General features: G+C 41.7%; 3 protein-coding genes across 6 annotated transcripts; 1 reads left to right on the top strand and 2 right to left on the bottom strand.

The window, feature by feature from the left end:
* Nucleotides 1-69: 69 nt before the first annotated feature.
* On the bottom strand, nt 70-6,356 carry sephs3 (selenophosphate synthetase 3). The gene is made up of 8 exons (XM_076741787.1): nt 5,740-6,356; nt 4,909-5,012; nt 3,341-3,448; nt 3,029-3,183; nt 2,087-2,177; nt 1,884-1,983; nt 1,335-1,547; nt 70-1,232 (listed from the first exon to the last, which is right to left on the bottom strand). The coding sequence occupies exons 1-8, from the start codon at nt 6,014-6,016 to the stop codon at nt 988-990; spliced, it is 1,293 nt and encodes a 430-aa protein (XP_076597902.1). The 5' UTR covers nt 6,017-6,356; the 3' UTR covers nt 70-987.
* Nucleotides 6,357-6,466: 110 nt separating this feature from the next.
* On the bottom strand, nt 6,467-21,490 carry ikbkg (inhibitor of nuclear factor kappa B kinase regulatory subunit gamma). Of its 4 annotated transcripts, XM_076741172.1 has the most exons (16): nt 21,155-21,486; nt 20,202-20,342; nt 18,955-19,220; nt 16,415-16,489; nt 16,223-16,318; nt 15,493-15,678; nt 14,912-14,973; nt 14,590-14,637; nt 13,322-13,424; nt 13,073-13,188; nt 12,815-12,967; nt 10,568-10,640; nt 10,334-10,468; nt 9,447-9,583; nt 9,030-9,106; nt 6,644-7,859 (listed from the first exon to the last, which is right to left on the bottom strand). In XM_076741172.1, exons 2-16 carry the CDS (start codon nt 20,338-20,340, stop codon nt 7,669-7,671), a joined length of 1,857 nt encoding a protein of 618 aa, XP_076597287.1. In that variant the 5' UTR covers nt 20,341-20,342; nt 21,155-21,486; the 3' UTR covers nt 6,644-7,668. The 4 variants fall into 4 exon arrangements, with proteins under 4 accessions (XP_076597290.1, XP_076597287.1, XP_076597288.1 ...); XM_076741175.1 differs by lacking the exon at nt 16,223-16,318 and having other exon boundaries at nt 6,467-7,859; nt 21,155-21,490; XM_076741173.1 differs by lacking the exon at nt 14,590-14,637.
* Nucleotides 21,491-21,958: 468 nt separating this feature from the next.
* tmed4 (transmembrane p24 trafficking protein 4) lies at nt 21,959-27,870 on the top strand. The gene is made up of 5 exons (XM_076740759.1): nt 21,959-22,154; nt 23,583-23,683; nt 23,768-23,893; nt 25,846-25,992; nt 26,094-27,870. Exons 1-5 carry the CDS (start codon nt 22,016-22,018, stop codon nt 26,241-26,243), a joined length of 663 nt encoding a protein of 220 aa, XP_076596874.1. The 5' UTR covers nt 21,959-22,015; the 3' UTR covers nt 26,244-27,870.
* Nucleotides 27,871-27,959: the final 89 nt, after the last annotated feature.

The following is a 27,959-nucleotide window of genomic DNA, read 5'->3' as shown; positions in this document are numbered from 1 at the left end:
ACTACTCACAATGTCTGCTGTGAAATCAGTTTGCCTGGGTCACAATGGAAGTCTTCACATAAAATTTTAGGCACTTTTTTAATCAAACTCTTTAGTGACACTCCAGCATACAATTTAAGTTTGTTCTCACTGCACTAACATAACACCCAAACAGTATTTCAGTGTGAGTTGATGATGGTTTTATTGATTGTGAAAAGCAGGGAATCTACAAATGCAGACAGTTTTAGACCATCAGCAGTCAAAGTCCAACCCCAATCCAAAGGCAAACATCCACTCCACCTGGCCTCATTGGGTTTAAGAGGCAGAGCTTCATAAAAAAGGACGGGGGGACTTGGTGCTGGATAGCCAATCATCTGACACAGAGGGACACCTGAGCTCCACCCAGCCTGTCCAAAGGAAGCTGCTCAAGCCTTCCTCTGGGCTGTGTGGGCAGAGCCAGGTGCCAGGACTGATGAAACATTTCTTTTTCACATAATACATTCACCAATATGAGACATAAACATCACCCACTTCCAAAACAAAAGGTCAACAAAAGCCTCTGCTCCACCTGCCCACAGCAAAGCACCCAATCAAATCACAAAATACTCCAACAAACACATTTACACTCTCTTTTTTTCGCCGGCAAGAATGATTTGGAATGTTTTCTCTTGGAATCGAAACAAATTTAGATAGCTAAACTGCAGATAAATTACATAAAGTCACTGGTCTGTATGGATTAAGAAAGGGCATACTGCCCCGAATTTAAATTAAATTCCAAAATAGTGAAAAGTAGGCCTTGTTTCAGCAGCTTTCCATCTTCTTTCCAAAGATGGTCATCGCGGATGCTTTCCATTCCCTCACCCACAGGAAAAGAAGATGGTGATTTTCATCTGTGTGCTCTCATTTCAGCATTTTGACTGAAAAGGAGGGTGAGACAGACAGCAACATCAAACCACACAAACACACACACACACACACACCGGACTGGTGTCAGAGGGGCGGCAGTGTCTATGACAAACTGGGAACGGGGCTGGTGGAGCTGTTGTCCTGATTTGCTGCCTGGCTTCCTCGTGGTGGAACCTCGATAATGCGGGGTTTGTCAATGATGCGAGCGCGGCGGTCACCTTTCTCTACAATTCCAATTATCCATGCTCCGCCCACCGCTGCCTGACCTCCGACTCCAGAGCTCTGGCTCTTCATCTCTGAGCAAAACTTGGCTGCCTGTTCTCTGGGCAGACACACCAGCAGTCCACCTGAGAGGAAGAAGAGGAAGAGGGATTTTAGGTCATCACTGGGATTATTACAATAATGCATAAATTCAAGCATTTATTGTGCGCTAATCTCAATTTTCATACCAGAAGTCTCTGCTGAAGTGCCCTGAACCAGGTTGAACAGATTTCCACAGGCTTTACTGATGGCAGCCATCTTGGCTATGATTGGTAGGTTGTGGATGACGAAAGCCACCTCGTTTCGTTGCTGTGCTGCCAGGTTGTTGGCGTGACCTAACAACCCGAAACCTGTCACGTCTGTCGCAGCGTGGGCCTGGAACTTGTGCATTAGGCCTGCCGCTGGAGACAAACACACGAATATGAATGAGTCTGAACAGCTAACTATAAACTTTAATCACAAATACAGAAAGTCACACAAAGACTTCAGCTTCAACTGGACCAAAAGCATCTAAAAAAGTAGACACAATGGGGCCAATGCATGTTCAGGCTCAATTTGTCATTGATTTTTCCTCACATCTAAATTTTCGTAAGAATGAGAGTAAGTTCAGATCAATGCTGTCAAAGCACATAGACCCAGTTATTATACAATCTCTCAGCTGCAAATCAAACAGTCAATATGTTTGCTTGATCAGTGACGACTGCAGAACTTCAGGACATAATGACCAAAGTGTGTACCTGTGCGGTTTAGCGTTGCCATGGAGAACATGGCTTCCTGATAGGCCTCTTTAACTTCCTCTTTGGTGACGACTAATTTGATCTTGTTCCACCTTTCAGGCTGATGGGGATCAAAGCAAAGTAGGAAGTAAACAGAATGAGGGAGGGTGACGAGTGTGAGCACAGAAACATGTCATGATTCCAAATAATTTCAAGTAGCTGACCTGGTCGAGCCATTGGTGAGCATTGACAGCCACCTGTGTCCCCAAAGGTTTAGTCAGAACCAAGACGTCGCCTGGTACAGCACCGTCCGGCCTGGAAAAAAACCCAAAATACATTTTTGCTATCCAGTGACGATGACCTATCACCAAATTTTCACATGACCTAAGTATAAGCATAAATGTTACTTTATCTACCAAACAGAGCAAATAACGAATGTACTGAAAAATCACTATTTACTCATTTTTTATGATTTTCGAGGGTTCTTTTTACTTGTGTATTTGGTTTCTTCCCTGTATTAATGGCTGGGAAACTGTGATTTCAGGATTGAAATTGTATTGTTCGAGGTTTCTGCCTGTTAAAGTTTTTCTTGCCACCAACGCCAAGTGCTTGCTCACGGGGGAATGACTGAGTCTCTGTACATTTAAGAGTGTAGTCTAGAACTGTCCTGAGACAACGTCTGCTGTGATTTGGCATGACATAAATAAAACTGAAATTGAAATTGCACTCAACAAGATGCTGAAATGAAAATAAAGCACAGGTTTAAAAAATGAAAATCCTAAAAATGCATCATTAAAAAGAAAACAGTACTGATAGATACATGGTTTTCACAGGACAGTAATGATCTGTAAATTTTAATTTCCTTCAAACAATTCAAACAACTTATGCAACACTGTATTAAAAGGAAATGGCTCAGATGTGCCAACAGAAAAAGGCCCCCGTAGAACAGCTGGTGATGACGTGTCCTGGCCTCCTGGGTTTATGTTGGTGTTTGGTTTATTTTATGGCTGCAACTAAACATTATTTCATATTTCATACTGTATGCCTATAAAATATCACAATATAGTGAAGGCCAATTTCTAACTGAAATAGAACTACAGGAGACAAAAAAGATGATTTTAAATACCTCTTCACAAAACAACATACTGGCTCTAGCACTGACTCACATGATGAACTCATTCGGCTGGCAAACGACTGATGCTACTCCTCCTACAATGATCCAGGGGTTGATGACAGTCTGGCCTCCTGTCACAGAAGTCCCTCCCTCCTCTGCTGCATCGCGAAACCCACGAATCAACAGCGGCATCACCCGCTCACGGTCCTGTGTCATACATATGAAACAATACGACACTGAATCATGGAAGGAGACCTCAGCTCATCCTAAAGAATCAAAGTCAAAGCTCTGTTTAAAAAAAAAAAAAAAAAAACTGGACTCATTGTAACGTTCACAGGTTATGAGAGGACACACGAAACGGTACCTTCTCATTCATCTTCTGGCTGACACTCAGTAACATCAGCATGTTGTCACACTCTGTGATGCCCATGGCGTAGAGATCACTGAGGACGTTAGCACACGCTATCCTGCCCTGAGAGACAGACAAAGTGAGAATCAAGAAAGCAAAAACCAGTCAAAATTAGGGCTGCAAATCACAAGTTTCATCACTATAGGATATTAAATTAGTTCTTTGGATGAAAGGTCTTTTGCTGGTATGTACCACGTAGGATTTCAATTCAATTCAAGGTCCTGTTATCAATATGAGATAGTATCAAATGCCCATTTAACATCATCAGTTATGTGATGACCGGGGTCACTGAGTGTAACAGCTTTTGAACGCCAATAGTCAGGGAGAGGACAGACAGTCATACATTCAGTTCACAGTTGTGCAACAGGGCTGTCAGTGTCAAACACAGAATCTCCCCTCACTCTCTTGCTGCCTGGTTGACTGCTACCTCCCTACACACAAGGCAAACAATAAGGTTATTATGCTTTTTTTTCTGTTACTCATACTTAATCCCTGCTGTGAGATTTCAACAGTGCCAGATTAACTTCTGTTTGCTTCCAGCAGCAGCAGCAGCACAGCCCCACCAGACGCAGTAATTTATACCTCTTACTTGTGTTACAAAAATAATACAACACAGCTATAAGTGTGTATAAAACTCTATTTATTCCCTGGAATACTCACTTTCGTCACAGGCACTCTCTGCCAGCTGCAACATACTATCCACATGATTTTATGTTAGAAACACAGCTGAGGACCAGGAGCAAGAAAGACAACAGACTACCTGCAGCAACACAGTTGTTTCTGTGAAGAAATTCAACTTGAAATCATGAACATTATTCCATATATACTATTTAATTGTTAAAGACAGAGGAGCACTGGGACGGAAACAGTGACACAGACGTGTCATGGGAAGAAGTAAAATAAATATGTATCCTAAAGATGATATGTTTTCCCTTCGTGTCATTGATACTGGATCATAGATGATTGAAATCATACATTGATCCAGATCCATGGATTGTTACACCCCTAGTCAAAAGAGACAAATACCTTCAAGATTTATTGTCATGTCTTAAAATTTGGATTTTTAAAGATTCAGGTTGGAACCAATTTTTTCTGTCACCTCCTGAATAACACTGAGCTTCAAAATGGCTGCACTCCCCTTGAACTACTAGTCTTTTAACTTTATAAGTCTGATAAACAAAGAACTAAAAACAAACCTCAAAAGGAAGTCTATGTCCAAGGTTCATGAAATAGGAGCGTATAAGCTGTCTTTCCCACAGAAAGTAGATAATGTGTGTAATAGCACATACACATTTTGAAAACTGTGTGCATGCCAATTTTCACACATTATAAACCAGGGATGGGGAACCTCTGGCCTCCAGGCCACATAGGGCAAGACTGTTTGATCAGGCCCGAGAAGCAATTCATGAATACCACATTAAGTGTTTGGACAGTCTTACTTCCAAGATAGTCTGCAAATCACCAATGGCAGGGTGCCCACGTATGTAAGTGCTTCACAGAGGAAAACACCTGCCAAAACTCACCATCATGTATGGGTCCTCCACCAGAGGGTAGAAAAAATCTGTGGTCTGGACCAATGAGAGGCCTCCGTGCCTAAGGGGAATCACACAGCAGTCCATCCCTACACCTGGAAACACACAAGTGGTTTTCAATGGAATACAACGGCCCTTCAACAAACATGACTTATCCAAGATGTTCACTTCTCGTTAAGGGTGAGAATACAACTTTAGTGGTGTGTGTGTGTGTGTGTGTGTTCTTATGACGATGTTGTGTATTACAGGTAGTATTTATGACAGGACTGTTCTATGGGATGACTTCACAATGCATGAAGAGTCCAGGAGTTTGTGTTTGTGGTCACGCAGTGTAACTACAGGCTGTACTTTCCACATGCTGGCGGTTGTTATGCCTCTAAAGGCAGGAAACTAAGTAACGTTATGACAGTTCCAGTCAAGATTGCGAAACTATTTTACTAGAGGAAATGTTTGACCAAGAGCATGAACTTTGCACGGAAAGCATCAAAGACGTTTCTGCTGAATCACACGTACAGTCTGGTAATTTGAAAACTCACGGAACTCGCACTCTTAGCTAGCTAATAATATAATGCATTCATAATGTAGCTTGGTAATAAATGTAAGTAGGTTATATATTAGCAAATTCGATATCTGAGGATTATGAAAAAAGTATTTTCATTCGGCCATTGCTGTCCATCTGTCAAATGAGCTGCCATATGAGTTAACACAAGCTAGCATGGTTAGCAACAGTTACGCTAGCAAACTGACATTAACCACCAGGATGTCTGACAAGATGTATGGGATATGAAGGCTAGCTATGCTAATTCCGTATGTGTTTCCTACCGAGTCGGGGGCCAGGCAACTGTTGGCCGAACTCTGACGCTTGGTCTGCGGCCTTTGCTGTCCCGTCGGCCCGGTCCGCCTCCAGTCCCGCCAGGAGTTTGAGCAGAGCCTCCTGCGGGACCTTGCAGCCTCATCCCTTAAGGTCCGAAAAGGCTGTGAGACGGAACCCGCGCTCCAGGCCGTGCTCCTCGGGTTTGAAAGGCTGGTATCCGGGTGGAAAACACCCCTCGGTTCCCACAGCCTCTGCAGAGGGAGGCGGGGAAGTTGAGCCAGACATGTCTGCCTGAAAACCACTTCAAATCCAAAATACCAGTCCTGTACACCGGTATATGAAGACCCAGGGATGAGTAGAACGTGCGTCCACCGAAGGCTTCTTTAAACAAGGGACCAGCGTAAAGTTAGCCAAAATAAAACCAATGTGACTTCCTGTCGCCGTATACATTCATAGTGTGTATGTCTATGCAAGGTTCAAAGATCTAAAGAGCTAAAGTACATACTCCTACCAAATGACTTTTAAATTGGACTTGGGTTGCTGCAATATTAGAAAAATGTACTGTCAAACCATATCGAAAGCACAGCGGTCAGAGATATGGCAGCCAACATCTTATTTTGAAGGCGGACTTTATGATTCCTAGTTCCTCTCCGTCTCGCTGTTCATCTTTACGATGCACGTGACGTAAGCAAAGGGTTTCCACCTGTTCTGTCAGGTGTATCATTGCTATTTTTCAGTCGACTCATTTATCTGTTTATTACTTTGAAACAAAGCACATTGTAACAATCACACTGCAAATACATTACACATTTCCACTGTTAAAGAAAATAAATAAGAAAATAATTATTATGTTACCCAATTCATACTCATTTGTAGTACATCCGGGAAAACACACTCCAAAATACACACAAGGAATACTGAATAACTGATTTATTTTGTAAATTTCCAACAGTTTGAAACAATATTCTTTGCACCAAACGATCTATAATTACAGACAAGTCACACAAACTGTGAAAGATCATCAATGTGCTGACCTTCAGATAGATAAATAGCTGGTGCCCCAGGTAAAGATAAGACAGAGTAAGGGGCATAAAAGGGTTATGAAGGGTTAAGGGTCAGGCTATCATCTGAGACAAAGCAGTGGTGCAGTCAAACGTGTACACAGGCACAGACCACAGAGAATGGCTACTTTTTCAATAAGAGTAAATCCATCTCTAATACATAATAATACATGTTTTGAGGTAATGCAGACAGCAACATTTATAACCAAAACATATCTGACTATTCTATATTATTTAAAGCTCACTAGGTTATTCACATTGTCATATGTTTTCTTTCTTTTTTTTTTCACCTTAGGCCCAGTGCATACTGATGTGTATAACATGGATGAGGCAGTGAAAAGTATACACTATTACTCCACAGTATGCAGGTACCTCCTAAGTTGCCACTACACCACTTCAGTGAAGAGGAACGAGAAATGGGACTGAGTCAAGAGATTGGGGATGCTGATCAGAGGCGAGGCAAGGCATGGGGAGGGGAAGAGGGGCCATAACAGAGCAGGGGCCAGGAGAAAAACTGATGACAAGAAAAGGGTGAGTTGTGGAATGGAAAAGCTACAGCAGAATGTGAATCCATGGAGCAGCTGGAGGAAAATACCATGCTGATTATCTTGCTGTCTTCATACTGTCATCTGATTGCCACTTGTCTTGATTCCAACACATTTGATTTTTAAAACGGTAACATCCATGGTATGTACTCAGGTTTGTGTGTTTGTGTGTTTGCATTGCAGAGAGAGTAAGGTGCAACTACCAAAGATGTTTTCCCAGGATGTGCCTGGAGCTGGGAGCAGACATGCTCAATGTCAAAAATGTAAATATGCTGTGTATATATATCTGTATGTGTGTATGGGTGTCATGGTGCGCTGAGCTAAGCTCACATTACTGTATACAGTCCATGACATGTATCTGCAGCGTGTCCATATCTGGAGCCTGGTATTGGCACTTCGGACAACATAAATCTGGCAGCTCCTCAGCTCCGGCTGCCCCTTGATCACCAACTGGTACCAGACCTTGATTGCGGAACGAGGGGGCAGGGGGCGCTGTGTTAAACGTTGCACCAGGGAACACACCTAAGGCAAAGGAGAAAGACAGCATGTTAAAACAACTTCTTACCAGCAAAAAGTGAGAAAAAGCATTTGTAAATACATTTCCCCCCTTTTTTTGTTTTGAGGGGACCAGAAACAGTCAGTGCAAAGTGGTTACTCCAGTAATGCCCCATTTTTCCATTTGTACATGCAAGTATATATATAGTGTGTATATATGTATATGTATGCGTATATGTGTATATGTGTGTGTGTGTGTGTGTGTGTGTGTGTGTATATATGCATATATAGCTGTTGCGTTTCTGAGTGTGTACTTCCACTTTTCATACTTTTTGCTTTGCATACTTCTTTACTTTACTTACATGTATTGCTACTTTAACTTGAGCACATTTTCTGAATCCTTCCACTGACATGACTGACACAACACCATAACTGGCAACCTGGTGGCAAGCAACTGCAAGTGCAATCAAAAACCTGGACAACCAAGATGGCTGACAGTTGATAAGAAATGTAAAGAACCTCAGGAATATCTGTCCAGTCCTTTTAAAGAGGGCCCTTCTAAGTAAATTTAATTCTAACTAAATTTGATTATATCACGTAACATAGAAGGAATTACATAATTCTTATAGTTATATTTATTTTATGTGAGCAGGAATTACAATCAGTCATGTGTGCTCAGAATTGCACATCATGTGTCAGTAGTCATATTTCAACTTTAAAGCACACTAAGATACATTCGACAGTAACTTTTCACTGTAAAGCTGTTGATTTTTGCTCCTTTTATTGCAGTGTGTTGCCTACAAAAACAATCATTTCTGCAGCTTCAGTCTACTGTGTGACATCATCATTCAGTAAATCCTCAGAGAAGGTTTTGGAGTACAGACAGGCCTACAGGACAGTGCAGTAAACATCATGTAACTCAAGTGAGAAAGAGGGGTGAAGTGACAGAAGAGCTTTTTGTTCAAATGTTGTTCAATTGTGTTAGAAATATTTGTTTTATAAGATTAACCAATGTTTTCGCATAATTGACTGTTTTATACATTAAGTCTATGAATGCATATTACTGCTGCATGCTGTCCCCTACAGTCGACACATCAATAACTTCTTAAAAAAAACTGACTTCATTTCATGCATGAGATGCTTAAAAGTGGATCTGGAACGTGCGGATTTGTGTGCATGAATGCTGTATTAATGTACCTTGCGGAGGGGGAATGTTTGGGGCCCGTGTTGGAAAGTCGTCCAGGTGTCTCAGCTTCATTTGCTCCATGCGTGCACTGAAACAGAGGCGAACATACATAACTGTCATGTTAAATGTCTAGAAATATTAATATTTATGAATATGCAGAGGACAAATGTAGATGTAGCTCTGACTTCAGATAGAAGTGCTGGTCTGCTGATGCAGCATCTGATTAGTGAGACTGAGGACAGGGAGGGAAAGTCAGGACACAAGGACTATGTAAGCCTGATAAGAAATGATGTGAACAGAGATTTGACTGTCCACTAAAACGCTCAATTGGAGCACACAGCAAGACAGACTGAGCTACTGACTGAGTGACCGGTGCATAAACATGTCCACATTCAGGACACAAACAGCTAGAATGAATCTTTTTTTACCGTGATGTGGCTTCCTGTTTGAGCCTGTCAATCTCAGCCAGAGCCTGAGTCAGCTGATCCTGCAGCTCCTCCTTCTTCTGGTTCAGCTTCTCTCTGGCTTCTCGCTCCGCTAGGAAATCTGCCTTGTAGATCTCAGCCTGAACAAACGCAAAGATAGAGAAAAAGAGAGGGACATATGACTTCATTCAACAACAGCCATTTCATTTCAACGTACCTGTATTCCATAAACATGTTAAACTGTGGCTGCGGTTGACGTAGGCTGGTTTGTGTATAAATGGCAACGGACTCAGAAGACAGGCTAAATTAACTGACAGGACTAGTAGACACCCTACTAGAGTAAAGCATTACTAAATGGCTGCTTTTTACACAGCACTTTTACTGCTTTAGCTTTTTGTGGCTGACTGTCGAACCATAAAACAATTAGGCTGCAGTACACTGAACATGGGAGAAAACTGATGCCACCACACCAAAAGATCCAAGATCTTTGAGACTATGTTTAGGCCATTTTATTTTCCATATTATAACGGTGCACAGCCAGTTCCATTAGATATTTCCATGCATCAATGCAAAGAAACGGCAAGGCACACAACACAAACTTCCCAATCCAAACGCATCAATCAAACGTTAAGTCCTTGTAGTGAAAAAGGCCTGCAGGGGCCACATGGCCACATGGCCCCTTAATGACCCAAACTTAAAGTGTAAAATGACTATTGAATGGAAGAAGTCGCAAGCACTAACTTATTCATAACTCTGTGCTCCCAACATGACAGAACAGAACAGTGATGCAATACTTCCCTTGAAAAGAACGACAAAGTGCTAATCATCATAATTATTATGACATGTTTTGTGTGCAGATCTGCTCAACAGCTGTGTAACTGTCACTGTACCTGTGCAGTGAGGACAGGAACAGTCTCCAACGATCCTTTCTGCTGCTCCACCTCCTCCTTCAGTTTATCGATCAGATCCTGCTTCAGGGCCAGTGCCCTCTCTGCCTCCTCTAGCCGACTGCATAGATCTCCTCCCTGGGACACAAACACACAACACACACAATTAAAAGTTAAGACATGAACCCATAATAGCCAAACTAATGAGGGTGAATAGATGTTTAAATGGGTTTTTACCTCAGTCTTCAGTTTAGAATCGTAGTCTCTAAACAGGCATGTGTAGGCATGCTGCAGCTGTGTCAGTTTCTTCCTGAGAGGAAAAACAGTGCAGAATCTTAATAACCAGTTGGGCCACTGCTATATACACTCACTGGCCACTTTATTAGGTAAACCTGTTCAATCGCTTGTTAACACAAATACCTAATCAGCCAATCGCATGGCAGCAACTCAATGCATTTAGGCATGTAGATGTGGTCAAGACAACTTGCTGAAGTTCAAACCAAGCATCAGAATGGGGAAGAAAGGGGATTTAAGTGACTTTGAATGTGGCATGGTTGTTGGTGCAAGACGGGCTGGTCTGAATATTTCAGAAACTGCTGATCTACTGTGATTTTCAACACAACCATCTCTAGGGTTTACAGAGAACGGTATGAAAAAGAGAAAAGATCCAGTGAGTGACAGGATGAAAATGCCTTGTGGATGTCAGAGGTCAGAGGTGAACGGGCAGACAGGTTCGAGATGCTAGAAAGGCAACAGTAACTCAAATAACCACCAAGGTATGCAGAATACCATCTCTGAACGCACAACACGTTGAACCTTGAAGCAGATGGGCTGCAGCAGTGTTAATTTTGTCAATGAAAATTCAGACGATAAGTATTCGGTGACGTCATTTTATTGCATGACTAAATTGTAATGACAATGTAAATGAAAAAAAAAAATAAAAATAAAAATAAAATTACAGCGAAATCTCTGTTCATTATGCCCTGACAAGTAAAGACGAGACAAAAAGTTGAAAAGGGCGGACAACCTGGTTGTGTTTTCATTTTTAACCAATCACTGCTGCAAGTGCAAGTCAAATTCTCTCACTGCCCCATCTCACTGGATGTTTTTCCCCCTGCTTGGTACGTGCCAGGTGGATGTCAGGTGCCCGCTGATAGATAACAACAAGGCAAGCTAACGTTCACATGTCGTCTAAGCTAGATAGTTAAAAGCCGAAAGAAACTATTTTAGCTGCTGCTGGCCACTCAAAGATGACTGCCTCGTCTTCACCAGCATGTCAGGTGGGAAGGAAGAGCAGAGACGCCCCCCCCCCGTCAATGAGTAGGAATATAAGTTGGACCAAATCATTTCTCAGTATTTGTATTTCTCCAGGTTGTCTGCAGATGAAGAGGGCAGTGTGCCATGTCTGCAGGGTCTGCTTCACTTTTACTGTACACCCAGTCACAGCGCAGTGTGTGCAGAAAATAAAGAGGCTGACCTGTGAGGAAACATACTTGTTTTATTGAACTTTATCTCGCACACTTTAGGCATTCATTTTTATATGATTTAGAAAAGTACTGTAAGTCAGTGACACATTCTCAGCCTACTGACCAAATGCATAGTTTAAAATCCATTACAGCATCATGAAACTGTCTGTCTTTTGACTGAAATTACACAAAAACTGGACTCCATGGACTAATTCTTGACAAAAACAAAAGACTAAAATGTGACTTAAACCAACTACAATTTTCAGTTACGCGACCAAGACTAAAACTAAATTTAAAAAATTCCTATCAAAATTAACACTGTCAGGTAAGAACAGGCTCACCAAAACTGGAAAATAGTAGACTGGAAAAATCTTGCCTGGTCTTATGAGTCTCGATTTCAGCTGTGACATTCAGATGGCAGGGTCAGAATATGGCGTAAACAACATGAAAGCATGGATCCATCTGCCTTGTATCAATGATTCAGACTGGTGGTGGTGGTGTAATGGTATGGGGGATATTTTCTTGGCACACTTTGGGACCCTTAATACCAATTGAGCATGGTTTAAACCCCACAGCCTACCTGGGTATTGTTGCTGACCATGTCCATCCCTTTATGACCACAGTGTATCCATCTTCTGACGGCTACTTCCAGCAGGATGATGCATCATGTCACAAAGCTCAAATCATCTCAAACTGCTTTCTTAAACATGAAAATGAGTTCACTGTACTCAAATGGCCTCCACAGTCACCAGATCTCAATCCAATAGAGCACCTTTGGTGGAACGGGAGATTCACATCATGGATGTGCAGCTGACAAATCTGCAGCATCTGCGTGATGCTATCATGTTAATATGGACCAAAATCTCTGAGGAATGTTTCCAACACCTTGTTGAAAGTATGCTATGAAGAATTAAGGCAGTTCCAAAGGCAAAAGGGGGTCCAACCCGGTACTAGCAAGGTGTACCTAAGAAAGTGGCCAGTGAGTGTATGTGCACGTGCGCGTGTGTGTTGAACCCACTTCTCCTCTGTGACGACATGTCTCTCCGTCTTCAGGGCCTGCTCCAGGCTCTGGGTCTGCAGCAGCAGCTTGTCCATGGCCACATGATGCTGCTTCCTCTGCTGCTCCAGCTCCCGCTCTGCCACCTGCAGGGCCTTCATCTTACTGCACAGCCTAGACACAAGCAGAGCACAGAGACACATCAGTGCACACACACACTTAGAGGTGAACATTGAGAAATCTCACACATATTCATGCTGACATGACATGACATCTTACTTTTCTTCCAATATTTTGCGTTCATGCTCGCTTTTGTCCAGGCAGCTTTGTCTCTCATTCAGTTCTCCTAGTAGGGATGTTGCTTGAGCTTTCAGAGCCTCACAGTCCTTCGCCAGCTGTAAAAATACAAAAAGCTTTCAGGCATTGGAATCACAGTTGATATTTTAAGGTTGCTTTCTACAGCACCTCCATCTGTAACTCTGTAAGATTTGAACATGCATGGTCATCGCAGCTGTTCACAGGTCACACCTGGGCACAGTCCTTGTCCTTCTGTTTGAGCAGGGCTTCAGTTCTGTCCCACTGGGCTGAACTCTTCTGCAGGTAATCAAGCTTCTCCTGCAGCTCACGATGCCTGCAGACACAACAAATCCTAACTAAACTGGGGGTTTTAAAAGTACAGACACGTATTTAATCTAAATTCCAATTTTATATACATATATATATTCTAATAATAATTACTGATTCCTCCTCTGTTGAATAACCCAATGGGGCATTGTGACCTTTAAGAGCTTGGTGTCCCAATTTCTTAAGATACGCTTGTTGGAAAACTAGTTCTGACTGGATTTTGGTGTTCAGAGCTGATCAGATAGCTAAGGAGAGTCTTTTAATGTGGCCTTGCTCTGCAGGTAAATCAAGGCTGCTGGAGGGCTTGCGGTCAAGCTGACACTACTGTATTGTGATATGTGTGTTTGCTCCCTGGCACCAGTACTGTAATAAAGTACCCTCTAATAAGACAGCGCAGACTGACCAGAGAGCATCTTCAATTCATCATACACATATTTGTGTTATAATATACAGTATATGTATCATTACAATATAAAGAAGGGCTCAATGATTCATCATTTTTCTACCAAAATTGTAATTTGAACAAGTTTCTGTAAGAGCTGTGAATTCATGAAATCATAACTTAGATAGCAACAACTTTAGTGAGTTGAAGCTGGTGAAAGTTTAAGTCACCATCTGCTGATTTCAATTACAACTGTCACTGGCAAATCATCAATCAATAATCATCATTCAATAATACTGAAGCAGCACTAAGTCCCATATTGAAATTTTGATGTATGAAAAGTAAAAGTATGTAAAGTATTATTATGAATAAAGTTCAAATAGGACTTAAAGATAATAATGTTTAAACTGGAATTGCAAAAAATAATTCCTCAAATCATCCAACTCTACAATTAAGTTGAAATAATATCCTGTTCATTTGGGTTTGCCGGTATAAATTTCAATGGGAAACAAACATAAGGCAACTTATGGAAATGCAAGTCAGAAGAATTGATGAAAGAATAAGAAATAGTTGTAATGGCATATATCATTCAACACAGAAAAAAATGGATGAAAAACAACCTAAATATGCCTTATTTACAAGTAAACAACCGACAGGACGCATACTGAGTTCAAACATAAGAGACGGGCAGGCAGCACAAGCAGCAGGTAGACAGTGGTGAAAGACATATTTGTAGAGAGACGGCATGCAGACAGTGAGGAAGAGAAGCCACACAGAGCTGTGGGCTCACCTGCCCTGTGTGGCCTGAAGCTGCTCTGTGAGTTTAGCCAGGCTAGAGCTGGAAAAGGGAGCAGACAGAGGGAGGAAGGCGTCTCAAAGGTGAAGCTTTTGTTAAGCAGAAGAAATGCTAGTGTCCTAATACCACAGAGAACTGTCTTCACACAATGATCTAAACTATACACACTATAGTTAGGATTACTTTAACAGCAATCAGTCCAAAAGCGGCTAATGACACCTGGTTAAACACAGAAAGTCTACTCAGAAAGTTCAGTGCTGTGAGTTTGAAACAGTGCAGTGAAGTATTCTGCATTAGCAGGGAAGGTGCGTCATACCTGTCAGAGGAGTGCTGCGCTTCAGAGCGATGCTGAACAACCTCCTCAGTCACACTGTTTGCCTGTGAAAACATTCATACCACTCTTTTACATCATAGATAAGACAGCCAATTGTCATGTTTCAATTCTTATGCATTTCTATTGTGCATGGAAACGGCATTCACAAGCACCTGAATGTCTTGTCTGGAAGTGACAAGATGTAACAGAGGGAAACAATGACAAGCAGTCAGAGCGACACGATCAGTTCTCTCAGCAATCTTTTTATCCAACTTAATATTCCTCAATCACAATTCAAAAGAGGATTTAATGTGAGTCACACTGGGGAAATTGTTGTTGCGCTGGATTCAAATTCATTATGCAGATAACTTCATTACTAACATCTCACAACCAACACTGATTTGATCTCATTTGATTGTGTTGTGCACTAGCACTGCTCTCATACATTACTGCATTAGCTACAATTCAGAAAAGTCATTTATTTATTTATTCAGTGTATTTCAAGCACAGGTCTGTCTGTTGTTATTGCTGTTACTTTCCATGTCTGCACTGAGCCCCTGGCAGCGTTTGGTCCACAGTGTTACCTGTGCCTGGGCCAGTTTGGCCCGGAGCTGGTCAATGCAGCGCCGCATTCGCTCTCTCTCTTTCTCTCCCTCGTCCCTCTCTCTCTCCAGCTCGTCATTCTTTCTCCTCAGCTCTCTCATCCCTTCCTCCAGTTTTTCTTTGTGGCTTTTCAGCAACTGCAGGAAATCATTTGCACCTTCCACTGGCTGCAGAGAAAGACATGAAAGGGAGAGAGGCAGCGATGAACGGATGCAGGTAGTGATGACTGGAGGGATATGGGCAGAGACGTACCATGTTCACCCTGGGCTGGAGGACCGACACCAAGCAAAAAGTAGAAATACACCAAGATGAGCGAGAACACAAGGTTTACAAAAGGAGACAGAGAGGGGTTTTAAAAAGAGCTGAATTGGCGGATGTGAGCTGTGTGTTAATGCTGTGCTTCAAAATCAGACGAAGAGAAATTTCTGTTGTCCAACTGCTATTCAGTCCAGTGTTCCTGCCTGCAGGTATGCACAGAAAACTGGTTTATCAGTAAAACATTTTTTTTAAATACAGCATGGTAATTAGTGCCAGGTTTTCCATTGTTTGAAGTTCCCATGTCATATCTAAGTAGAAAGTCAAGATTTCCAACCTATGCCCGAATGCAATGAAAGATAAGGTGGGTGAGGAATTAAATTAGAGGTGCGACGGCCACAGAGTCAGTGTCAGCGATCTGATTGTTTAAAAGCAGGATGGAGCGAGCAGGCTCACCTGGCCGTTCTCCCTGCCCATTATCCCCCCCCCTGCCTCTGAAAGTGAGGTGGGGGGAGAGGGGAGGGCGCTACACAAGGAGCTATTTGCATAAACCTGGACACACAGACAAACCAGTTAGATGAAAAATAAACAAAGAAATCAAAACTGAAATCCAAAAGCACCCAGGATGAACAGCTGGATAACTCCTACCAGGCTGCGAGGCGGTGTGGTCTGTGTGTGCTGATCTGTCTCTGCAACTCTCTTCATATCCTGCTGATCTAGAGTCTGAGAAACACAACAGAAAGAAGTGGTCCTGATGTCCATTGGAAACATTTTCACAGCAGAGCATTTTCAGCAGTGCTTCTTATGTAGCTTCACGTTGTTTTCCTACATTTTGCACATTTTAAAAGAATAGTAAATGCACATTTGCTTGTTCAGATGTGGTAAGATGACAACCTTTTTTCACCAACTTTCTCTGTGATCACTCATTTTAATTGTCAATACAGCCGACTAAGCTGTAGTTATGATTACTTTGTCAAATGTCGTGATCACAGAACAATGATTTGTTCAGCGGAGCAGCAGCTTGGGAATGACTGCTCAATAGCATGCAGTATTTATGAGCTGCAAGGAAATAGCTATTTCACAATTCAAAAAATACGAAGATGACTATACATCTACAGTGTATTGTATGTTTGGCTGTATCAAGACACGGTATAGGTGATCAGAGAGAGCAGGAGGGGACAGAACAAATATTTAATGGGCTTAGACTCAGCAGAGTGACAGGGCTGAGTCTGTTTGACCACGTGTTGGCAGAGATGCATATTTGTGTTGTTTGACAAATGAAAAGGATGAAGAAGAAGACATGTAGTAGCAGGAAAATCATTTTTCAATCTTGTTTCCTTCTCTTTCCCCTTAACTTTCTCTCGCTCTCTCTCTGCATTGATAAAAATCCCATTCATTGCAAACAAAAAAACTATCTTCAGGGCAGAGCAGGGTCAGACAACCGGTGCTGTGGCAGCCCTGGAGTGTGCCAGTAATGCTCCCTCTACCACAGGCCAACTTTGCATGTCCTGCCTTCAACTGGCAGTTGTGCCCTTAAAAGAAAGTTGCTTTCCTCATGTGAAGCAGCAACATAAACACACTCACATTTCCCAGTGTCTCCGCCATCATGCTTGACATTGACAGCAGCTGTCCCACTTGCTAAAAATTAAAGCTATGTGATAAGCATAAGTGGCTAAACACTGTAAATAGTAATCCATGTGTGTTTTAAAGCTTACCAGGATATTGCTGTGTAGTGTTGGATAACTATGAGTGAAGTTTATAACTCGCTGTGAGATCTGGCTCTGTTGCTTTAGCGTTCTTTAGTGTTTTGTCACCACCACAGAAACACCATGTAACTGCTAAAGTATGATAGGGCTGTCTGAAATTCATTGACTGCAGTTAGTTATTGGTTTGACTAATGGTTTACAGTCAAATAGTGTGTCTTGGTACTGATTACTGACAGAGGCCAATATGACTGGCAGTATGCAGTAAACTGTTCCCTCTGTGTGCATGTTTTTAAACTACTTTCCTTTACATGATGTCTTGATGGTGCTACTCACGACTCCTGATGAAACCTGAAAGCTCAGTATTCTTGTTGCTCCTTTTTTTAGCTTCCCTTTTATAAGCAACATTAATATTTATTCATCCCAAAAAAAATCAATATTTCTCAGTATACTATGACCTTTTCTGTTAGCTGCTGCGTGTCTGCAGTGCTTTTTAGATTTAGGATTTGGTTTGTTTTATTTTCAGATACATTTTCAACATTCATGAATATAACCAGAATTCTAACCATATAACATCAAACATGAGTTTAACACAGCACAACAAATTTACTATACACAACAAATATAATATTCGGGACCAACTAAGTGTTTTACGATGATAAAATTACTGTTTTGTGAATGGAGTCTGGTGGCTTTGGGGATGGCGATATTTCCATAATGCTGTCATACATGTATTATAACAATCTGAGCCTGTTTATTTTAGAAGGAATAATCAAATGTCATTTTTTGGCCAATTTGACAGCCCCTCTCCCCAAGACTCACTACAACAAAGACCCACATGCCCTACATTTTGGCCATGATGTCCCAATAAATTTTTAATATATTTTACAAAGGCCAAAGTGGCCTTGCCTTAAAAATGACTCAATTCCAGGCATGTACTTTTGCTGTATATGTGAATACAGTCAGTAACATAAGAAACACATCACTAAATATCAATTTTCAAATCAAATGCCAATAAACGCAGTCAATTACATGTATTCATGAATGTTTCTGATTTCAAAGATGAATTCTGGTCCGGAAAAAAAACTGGCACATAAAGATAGTGGATGTGGGAAAAAGAGCTGCTGTGCTCGCAGGCCTGGTAGTCACTGGCACACTGGTTGGAATCCTGCAGCCGCAATGTTAGACATCAACTCTTATGCTGTCCACAGGTTATCTCTAAATTCTAAAACATGTCTAGCTTGTGAGCTACATTTACACATCACCACATGTTATGTACGTGCTTCTACATGTGGCCAAATCAAAAATCTAACCAGTGAAAAACTGGTGAAATATAATGTCTGCATAAAGAGACATATATGAACACAAGATTAGAAAAAATAATCGCAGAAGCTATTTAACAGTAGAAGTAACATGGTGAAATGCAAAAACACCTGCCAGAGTGTGAACATGATGGAGCAGATGTGTGAACGTCAAGTGGCTAACCTGTGGTCCATCCAGCGGTCCGTTCCTTGCTGGGCGTGCCTGCAGGTCTTCAGTCTGGCTGGAGCTGCAGCAGTGGTTAGAGGAGGAGGCCGGTCCGTTCACCAAGCCCTGTAAAGAGTGGTTCTCCTGGGCCAGCCTCTCCACCAGGGCCCTGGCTTCCTGAAAACGACAGCTGAGAAACTCTCGTTCTTCTCTTGTCCTGCGCTGCCATCCCTCCATCTCCTCACAGCGCTGACGCAAGGCCAGGTTGCTCCGCCGCAAGGCCTCTGGAGAACAGAGGAATGATGGGAAAAGGAGAGATAGATATTCAGAGATCAGACCAATATTGTGAAAGGAAAGCAGATGTACCACGAAGATTATTCTAATTTTGTTGTGCAGCTTTTTTTTCTTGATTTTCAGGACTTAAAGAGAGACTGTGGAACTTTGGAGAGATGAATTAAGACACTGTTCCCTACTCAGTGACTGTAAACACAATGTGTTTCACCAGTAGCTCATTGTAAGGATTTATTATTATGCCATAACAGCCACAAAAGGAAAAGTGAAATTAATTAGCAACCAAACACATTATTACTCAGCTCGATATACGTAGGGCTTTGCTTATAGCCTTTCTTAGTCTGGTGTGAACAGTTGCTTGTGTAAGATAACACTTGCATACTTCAGATAGATATTGTTGTAACTAATACCACTGAGTGAGCTCACTGACTTCATGACTCTTCTATGGTGCTGGTCTTCCACTATGTTTTAGCTCCGTTTACAATGAAACTGTCAAGGCCATTAGACACATTTCTCAATTTAATACATGCAGGGTTTTTGCTGCTACAGTCTTACTTGGCTCATGTTAGCAAACTTTAGAGAGATATTGCTGTGTCACTGACATTACTCAGTGTCACAGTTTGCTGACTTCATGATTCTCCTTTACAAATGCAGTTCAACTATCATCATCTATCTAAAAGGATGCTTTCCTGTCAATTTCCTGAACTTCTGCAACTGTTGTAGATCAATGAAATGAATTCATAAATGCTTCTACTTCTCTATTGCCCACATATACATTACTAAAAACCATTTCTTAAAATTATTGTAATAATGCTTTCAACATTTATTATATGCTGTGCCAGCATTCTGCTCAGAACGTGCTGCTTGGTTCCATCAGTAAATCCCTGTCCTAACATCAAACACAGAGATACAGCCTGCTGTACGTGAAGAGTAGATCTTGCTTTATTTCTTGAAACAATGAGAACAAATCCTACCTCTAAGCTGCTGGTTGTCACCCAGCAGCCGGGTCACTACTTCATTGGCAGCCAGCTCTGGTGGGACCCTGAGGGCCCCTCCACTCTCCTCTCCTGACATATCCCACTGCATCGGGCCATCAGGTTGAGGCTGCACCATCCCTGCAGAAAGACATGCAGATTAGTACCTCTTTCTCTCCCCGCACACACACACGCACACATGTATATCGATACATACATATATACATCATTAAACTGTTATTAATGTGAAACATGACTGCACAAATAATAATGTCTGTTCATATTCATTACTCCTCTTACCCTTTGACCTCAGCCTTATCCTCAGCCCCACCAACCTTACCCTTAACCTGATCAGTAATCTCTGCCAGCCCTGATCATAACCTCACCTGAACCCTGACCAACCACAGAGGGAGGGGCTCTGCGGGAAACATCATTTAAGAGGGAAACGCTATTTGAGGGGGAACACACTGGATCCGCATTGCTCAGCCCATCCGGACACATGGCATACCACGCCTCGTCCCTGGTAGTAACTTTCACTTTCAATTCGATCCCTCGACAGAATCCTGCTCCGTTTATGTCCTTTGAGGCTCTGTGTCCTGCTGATTGGCTTTATTCTAATGAGTCAGTTGTGAAGTGTCAACGGTGTTCTTTTAGCTGTGTAACCTACATCCAGGTATCGGTGAACGGGAGGAAAACATTACGTCATCCTCAATACCATGAGGCGAAGCACTGAACTGACACAGAGCGAGCTTGTCTTAGATATCCGTTTCCAGCAAACGCAGAAATAAAAGCACCAGTAGTCAATTTCAGTTGCCGATAAGATCAAAAGCACACGGTTAACTAATATTTAATATAGCTAACGTTAACGTTACAACGATGTTGTTTTCTTCCCCACACGAAGACAAGACCAAATCTGCCTTCAGTACACTTCTAACAGACGAAACTTCTCTTACCCTTTCTTCTTTTTCAGTGTTTTTTGTCCGGAATTACAGGCAGACGAGCTGTCACCCACATACAGCCTGTTACTGAGCGTAGCTATTTAGCCAATGCTAGACAGCTAGCGAGTTAGCTTATGAGCTAACTAGGATCAGACCTGTGGATGGGTAATCCGAAGCACCTTTTCACTGGCAGAAACAACGACCTACGTCAACGAACTATATATATTCCGAAAGGCATTGTGCCCAGTTTTGAAGCCTTATCCTGATATACTGCGCGTGTTTCAGATGAGTTGAGGTTGTCTGTCAAAGCATTCGCCAGTGTTGTTAGCTCAGGAAATGCAAATACTAGTTGTACCCTCAGTTTAGCCTCTCAGTCAGGACTTCCTCTCAGGCTGGAAGTACTACAACATCAACTACTACTATCACTAGGCTACTGTTGACACCAGGAAGCTAACCTGAGACGACACAAATCATTCAACAGATTGTTGCTCTACGTTAGATATATTTTGACCAAATAACCTAACCCAAACTCCTAAAATAGCATTTGAGTCTAAACCTCCATGACAAAACACATATAAAACAGTGCAGTTCACAAAATACTCTCGGTTATGTTTTCTGCACCTATCATTTCTTTACACAGTCACAAAGGTAACCTGAAATTGTGTTTTAAAGCTATGAATGTTACTATGCAGATAAAAAATATTCGCTTGTCTCGCAGGTTGGTGTGTTGTAGCCAGCGGCCTGACAGGCCGAACTCGGGGCATATTTCTCCCGCCTTTAGGAAATCCCCTTCCTTCTTCCGCAGTGGCAGATGACGTCAGCTGGCTGCAGCATCAGAGTTTCTTTTGCTGATGTGCCGTAAGTGCAAGAGGCTCCATGATGCTCTCTATCCCTGCTGCTGGACTTGTTTTAATGTTAGCTTGGATTTATCCAAGTTACGCACTATATTTCCACATAGGAGAGACGGAGAAGAAATGCTTCATTGAAGAAATCCCAGACGAGACCATGGTTATCGGTAAGCTAAGATGCTGTGGGGTCGTTAGCTTGACGGAACATTAGCTACCAGGCATTAGCGATGCACGCTAACAGCTGGCTCTAGCCAAGGTGCTGCATTCAGCAAAGATGCTGCATTGGACATGACAGTAGAAACGACAAAAAGACTCGGCAGTTATGAAGAAACGTCTAGCTCGTAGTATTTAGACTGATTACAAGCCTTAAAATCCCAAACACTGGAGTTGTCTGAAGGCTTTTGAAGCGTCCTTACATTTCGGCTAGATTCTCTGACTGAGCGATAGCTTTAACCTAAACACCTGAGTTTATGCTTTACATTCAGAATGATGGCTGTATTATATGGCACGAGGCACTAATCTGTAAGTTGTTGACATGTGTCATCGTATGTTTAAGAGTAACATTTCTAATACAAAGCTTAAAATTACCATCACTATGAATCTCTGCACCGCCCAAAGTGGCATCTATTGTATTTCTATATTTTTACTGCTGTGGTATGCATGTAAATACATACCAGAGTTAAACAGCTAATGGTGTGATGGTGTTACCAGTTTCAAGTTGGATGACCATTTGTTGCGTGTTGTATGGAATTGGACATCTAAGTGGAATGATGGTGTATCACAAACTGTTCAAGGATGTCCTTGTTCCCAGTGAAAAAAGGTTTATCTCACTCCACAGTGTTTTGCTGCTGATCACAAATTTTATGTACAGCCCATCCAGATACTGCGGAGGCTGATACTGATATTGATATTTAACAGTTGATGGGAAAAATGAATACATCAAGTCTGATGACTTTATGTAGCTCTGCCTACCTTCATCATGAGCAGGGATCTAATCAGCCAGAATAATGTGCAGGACCATTAACGAGAGAACAATCAGTAAAATGTTGAGTTGGAGGAGGAGGAGTTGATAGAAACCGAAACAGAGGTGATGGCAGAGTGAATATCACACTTCTATTCATCGGGTGACCAGAAACAAGACTCCAAATGAATGCTACTCTCATTCTGAGACTGAGGGATGTGTAGATAATCAACTGTTTGATAAGAAGTTCTCCACCCATATACATTTGGTAGAATGTCAGAGGAGTTGGCTTCTGCATTACTAAAAGTGAAATCTGTGTTTATCTAAACCTTGCATGAAAATGAGATGAGAATTTAGATATTTTTATAACTTAAACTGTTTTTAATATTCTCACATTGTATATATTTTTTTTCAGTCATTGTTCTTTTTCTCGTTCTTCCATTGTATGTGTTTTTATATTCCTGCCGCTGTATTATGTTGATTACGCCCACTTGCTATATTAATACTTCTACTAATTCAATTCTCGGTATAATCTTAACTCTATTGCTTTGTTGCTGGTGTAGCAGTCTTGCAAAGGTATTCTTCTTTGATCAACCTGATGGCAAGTGTCTATGTTGCTTTTCCTGTCTGACAGGAAAGTACAGGACCCAGCTGTGGGACAAGCAGACCAGTTCCTTCCTCCCATCCACCCCCGGCCTCGGAATGCACGTTGAGATCAAGGATCCAGATACAAAGGTAGGACAGACAAGGTGGTGCTCTAAAACATAGCCACATACATATGAATAGAATCTAAAGATGTTTCCCTTCCAACTCTCCCAGATTATCCTTTCTCGTCAATATGGGTCCGACGGACGGTTCACCTTCACCTCCCACACTCCTGGAGAACATCAGATTTGTTTGCACTCCAACTCCACCAAGATGGCTCTCTTTGCAGGAGGGAAGCTGGTATGAACATAGTCTGCTTTGACTTTTAGCCAACTGGACAGTTATTGTCCTTCATGATGTTTCACATAAATGTTACGTACTCATAACATTACTTTCATGTTCAGCGTACAGTATTCACACTGGGACCTTGACAAACACGTCCTCCATGTTTATTTGCACAAAGCAGGCTTACTTCAGGCTCATTGTCAGGAAAGTCTGTTTCATAAAGGAGGTTTAGAGAAGTCTGATATATGAAGTTAACATGGAAACATAACCCTCCAGACTAACCTGTACCACCAAGCATTCAATTTATTTAAGCATTTTTACAAATTGTTCTCTCATTAATGGTCCTGCACATTATTTCTATCTTATACATTTTTTAAACTAATAAAAATTGAAAAGGGCCTGAAGCAAAAGTTTGGGCCCCCTGCCCTGTCAGTACTAAGTAGCACCCCCTTTGTAAAGTACCACAACTTGTAAAGGCTTTTTGTAGCCAGCAAGGAGTCTTTTGGGTCTTCTTTGGGGGATCTGGCCCATTCCTTCTGCCAAATGCTTCTAGTTCTGTGACTTTCTTGGGCTGTCTTGCGTGCACTGCTCTTTTGAGGTCTATCCAGAGATTTTTGATGATGTTTAGGTCAGGGACTGTGAAGGCTTTGCCATGGCCAATGGTCCTCTTGAGGTAGTCCATTGTGGATTTTGAGGTGTATTTAGGGTCATTCTCCGCTTGTGGAAGCCATTTTCATCTTCAGCTTTTTGTGCAGTGTAATGTTTGCTCCCAAAATTTGCTGCTATTGAATTGAATCCATTCTTCCCTCTATCAGTGAAATCTTCCCTGTGCCACTGGCTGCAACACAAGCTCAAAGCATGATCGATCCACCCATGTACTTGACAGTTGGACCGTGCACCCATTTCTTCAAAACATACCTTTGCTCATTGCTTCTGATGCTGAATTTTTTGGTGAGGATGTGCAACACCACTGCAGAGTCAGCTAGCCCTTCATGAAGGTCTTCTGCAGTCAGGTTGATTTGCCTCTCTAACAAACCTAAGAGCAGTTCTCACCCTCAGACCTCAGCTTCACCTCCACTGTTCTGTTAACGGATATTTGTTAATTCCATTATGACCTGAGGAAACGGTGATCTGATACTCTCTTCCTCGTTTTCCCTCTAAAATTGTACAGAAATATTGCTCTAATCTTGCTTAAGATGTTGAAGAGAATGTTTCATCTTTAACTTTATGACTTTTGGAGATCAGTCCATCTTCTACTCGACTATTCACAGTAACAGTACTTGCCTGCTTACTTCATGCCTGTTATATATGGAGGTTGTTGTGTCACTTCTGCCACAAACATGTAGCAAAAGCCACCTGATAGAGAAGCTTAGTTTCTCGAAAAGCTAACTAATAATCTAATCTAAGCTAATCTGATTTTCTTGCTATAAAATACATTTACCTTGCTTGGGTCTTGGTACTTTGAGAATTATTTAAAAGTTTATCGTAGTGTTGCATCTTATATTCATTGAATATTAAGTTTCAGCACTTTTAGAGAAACTTAAACGTGAAACAAAACCATGAGGACTAGAATGAGGTCATCAATTGATAGAGATTCTGAAGCCAGCTTTGGGTAGCAGTTTTTTTTTACCTATAGGCATATCTCCAAAATACAGAAAGTGAAACATCAATACTAAAACCCAGTATCCTTGACATTAAAGGTCCTATTTTCTTCAGAAAAGGCTGAATACTTCAACAATTGCAACATTTGTGAGAATGATCCACCAGTGCAGGTCTACTCTCTCTCCAGCAAGAGTCAAGTTGCATTTCTGAAACTGCTTAATCATGGTTCTGTTTTTTAGGCTAATTTCATGATAAGCCCTGCTTTCTAAGCCTTTTTATGAAGCAACCTTTTCAGACGATCAGCATTTTTTACCGCCCACAGGACACAAGCACTCAGATTTCAAACTGTTTTCCCAATTTTGCAGAGAGTCCATCTGGATATTCAGGTCGGAGAACATACCAACAACTATCCTGAAATTGCAGCTAAGGACAAACTGACCGAGCTGCAGCTGCGAGTCCGTCAGCTACTGGACCAAGTCGAGCAGATCCAGAAGGAGCAAAACTACCAGAGGGTCAGTAAAAAACACAAGAGCACCAAGTCCAGTGTGAGATGACAGCTGCTGTCTATGCCATGACCCCGCTTTGATTTCATTGTGCATCATGTCCTCTACAGTATCGGGAGGAGCGGTTTCGCATGACGAGCGAGAGCACCAACCAGCGTGTCCTCTGGTGGTCCATCGCTCAGACGCTCATCCTCATCGTCACCGGCATTTGGCAGATGAAGCACCTCAAAAGCTTCTTCGAAGCCAAGAAACTGGTGTAATGTCTTTGTGAACAACATCACGTTTAGGAAGGGACATCAGCACGAGCAGACAGACTTTACTGACCGGACCGGAGAGACGGCCACCCACAGCGCAGGAACATCCAGCAGGAGATGTGGTCTTAATATTAGCCAGAAATGGTTCGAGTCAATTCCCACAGGCCGTTTTCAACCCTGGGCAACATGTTTTCGTTGTAAATGTTTTAGGCTATTGTTATTTTTCCGTTAGCACCAAGACAGTAGCACAACATTCCAATGGCCTTTCTTGTCGTGTTTCTCGATAGCACTGGACGAGTGATTTTTTGATCTTCCTGTGCGAGAACAAACAGACACATTAGTGAACTGAGATTGGCTTTTTGTGGTCATGCAGGAGTGAATGACCACTGCAATAGATGAAGAAGAATGAGAATGTCAAGCTGTTCCAAGTAATAAGAAAGTAGTTTACTGATGCCTGATTTTATGTCGGCCATTTTTTGTCATTGTTAGTGTTGCACAGTTTTTATTTCCAGGTTTTAGAACTTCTAACGATATGCTTTCAGCTGTGTTCGTCCATTGGTCACTCTTATGCAAACGTTATACTGGCCTTGATTCCGTACATGTCCATTTGATAACGCTTTACAGTAACCCTGAAACAACATTTATGAGCAGTATATAAGACCTTAATAAATATATTAATGTGTAATATTAAGTACCAGCAACACTGAGGACACATCTTAGGTGCTCATTGATGTCTTTGTGAGCAATTCTAACGTCCCATGAAGCATTGTAATAAACAGTTCATCATTAATAACACAGTGTAACAACCCTGTGATGATACATGAATACACGCATGAACAAACTTATCATTCATTCCCAGGCAGGTTTAAAACAGCAGGTAAATGTGTTCAGATCTCACTAAGACATGTTTAACTTCAAAATTCATTTGTGAGTTCAGAGATAGTAGTTCTCAACTCTCAACTTAAGGCCCACTTACTAGTTTTCCTCAGATGGCATTGAATCCTCTGAGTTTCAGTGTTTATATATTGCTCATAAAGGTGAACTTGAGGGTAAAAGTCAAGTGTTACCATCCCTCTACTGACTGTATATAGTTTCTAGCTCGAGTAGAGTTTCCTGTGAGTTTTACCGCAGCTCGATCTGTAGATACAGTTTGTGATACTCGTCTATTAGCAACAGGATTCTACTGTATGTTGCAGATAACAGGTATATCTGATAGACTGCCCTGTTCTTTTTCTAATGCCTTTTACACATTGAATGATACACAGGTCTTGAAGCTTTTCACCCAGTGTTTTTGTTTCATCGCTGTCATGGAATGTATTTATTGAGCAGTTGTGGCTTGTTTTGTTGCTGAGCTTCAGACAAATTTATTCTAATGTACTGTCATGTTTTTGGTTGCATTTATCAGTGGAATAGAAGTTTTGATACCGTTACAGATTCTGTTCATTCAGATTCATAGTGAAGAACTTACAGTGCGTCAGTGGGTTTTCATTTTTTCTTGCAAAGTTTAGAGTTGTACAATTCTTAAGATGCAATATATTTGGTGTTTAATTCTTTTTGAAGTTGCTAAGTATTCACATTTTTACTGTGGTCCAGATGTCACCTCCATGTGCTTGATAAAGAAATTTTGGCCAGACGGCTGTCTGTCTCTGCTGTTGTGTGTGTGTGCCACTTTGCCCTGACTTGAAGAAATACACAGCAAATGGCAGAGATTTTCAACAAGAA

This window comes from Chaetodon auriga, chromosome 10 (assembly GCF_051107435.1).
Source record: "Chaetodon auriga isolate fChaAug3 chromosome 10, fChaAug3.hap1, whole genome shotgun sequence".
Lineage (NCBI taxonomy): Eukaryota > Metazoa > Chordata > Actinopteri > Chaetodontiformes > Chaetodontidae > Chaetodon > Chaetodon auriga.
The sequence above is the reverse complement of the archived record's forward strand: the minus strand, read 5'-3'. Positions and strand labels throughout refer to the sequence as shown.

Excerpts from the sequence above, each read along its gene's own strand:
- tmed4 (XM_076740759.1), top strand. The coding sequence starts at position 22,016 with ATGATGCTCTCTATCCCTGCTGCTGGACTTGTTTTAATGTTAGCTTGG. Across the intron at positions 22,155-23,582 it reads AGACGAGACCATGGTTATCG|GAAAGTACAGGACCCAGCTG; the intron begins GTAAGCTAAGAT and ends CCTGTCTGACAG. Across the intron at positions 25,993-26,093 it reads AGGAGCAAAACTACCAGAGG|TATCGGGAGGAGCGGTTTCG; the intron begins GTCAGTAAAAAA and ends TGTCCTCTACAG.
- ikbkg (XM_076741172.1), bottom strand. The coding sequence starts at position 20,340 with ATGGTGCAGCCTCAACCTGATGGCCCGATGCAGTGGGATATGTCAGGA. Across the intron at positions 9,584-10,333 it reads TTCCTGTCCTCACTGCACAG|GCTGAGATCTACAAGGCAGA; the intron begins GTACAGTGACAG and ends GCGTTTGTTCAG. Across the intron at positions 9,107-9,446 it reads AAACAGGAAGCCACATCACG|TGCACGCATGGAGCAAATGA; the intron begins GTAAAAAAAGAT and ends CCTCTGTTTCAG.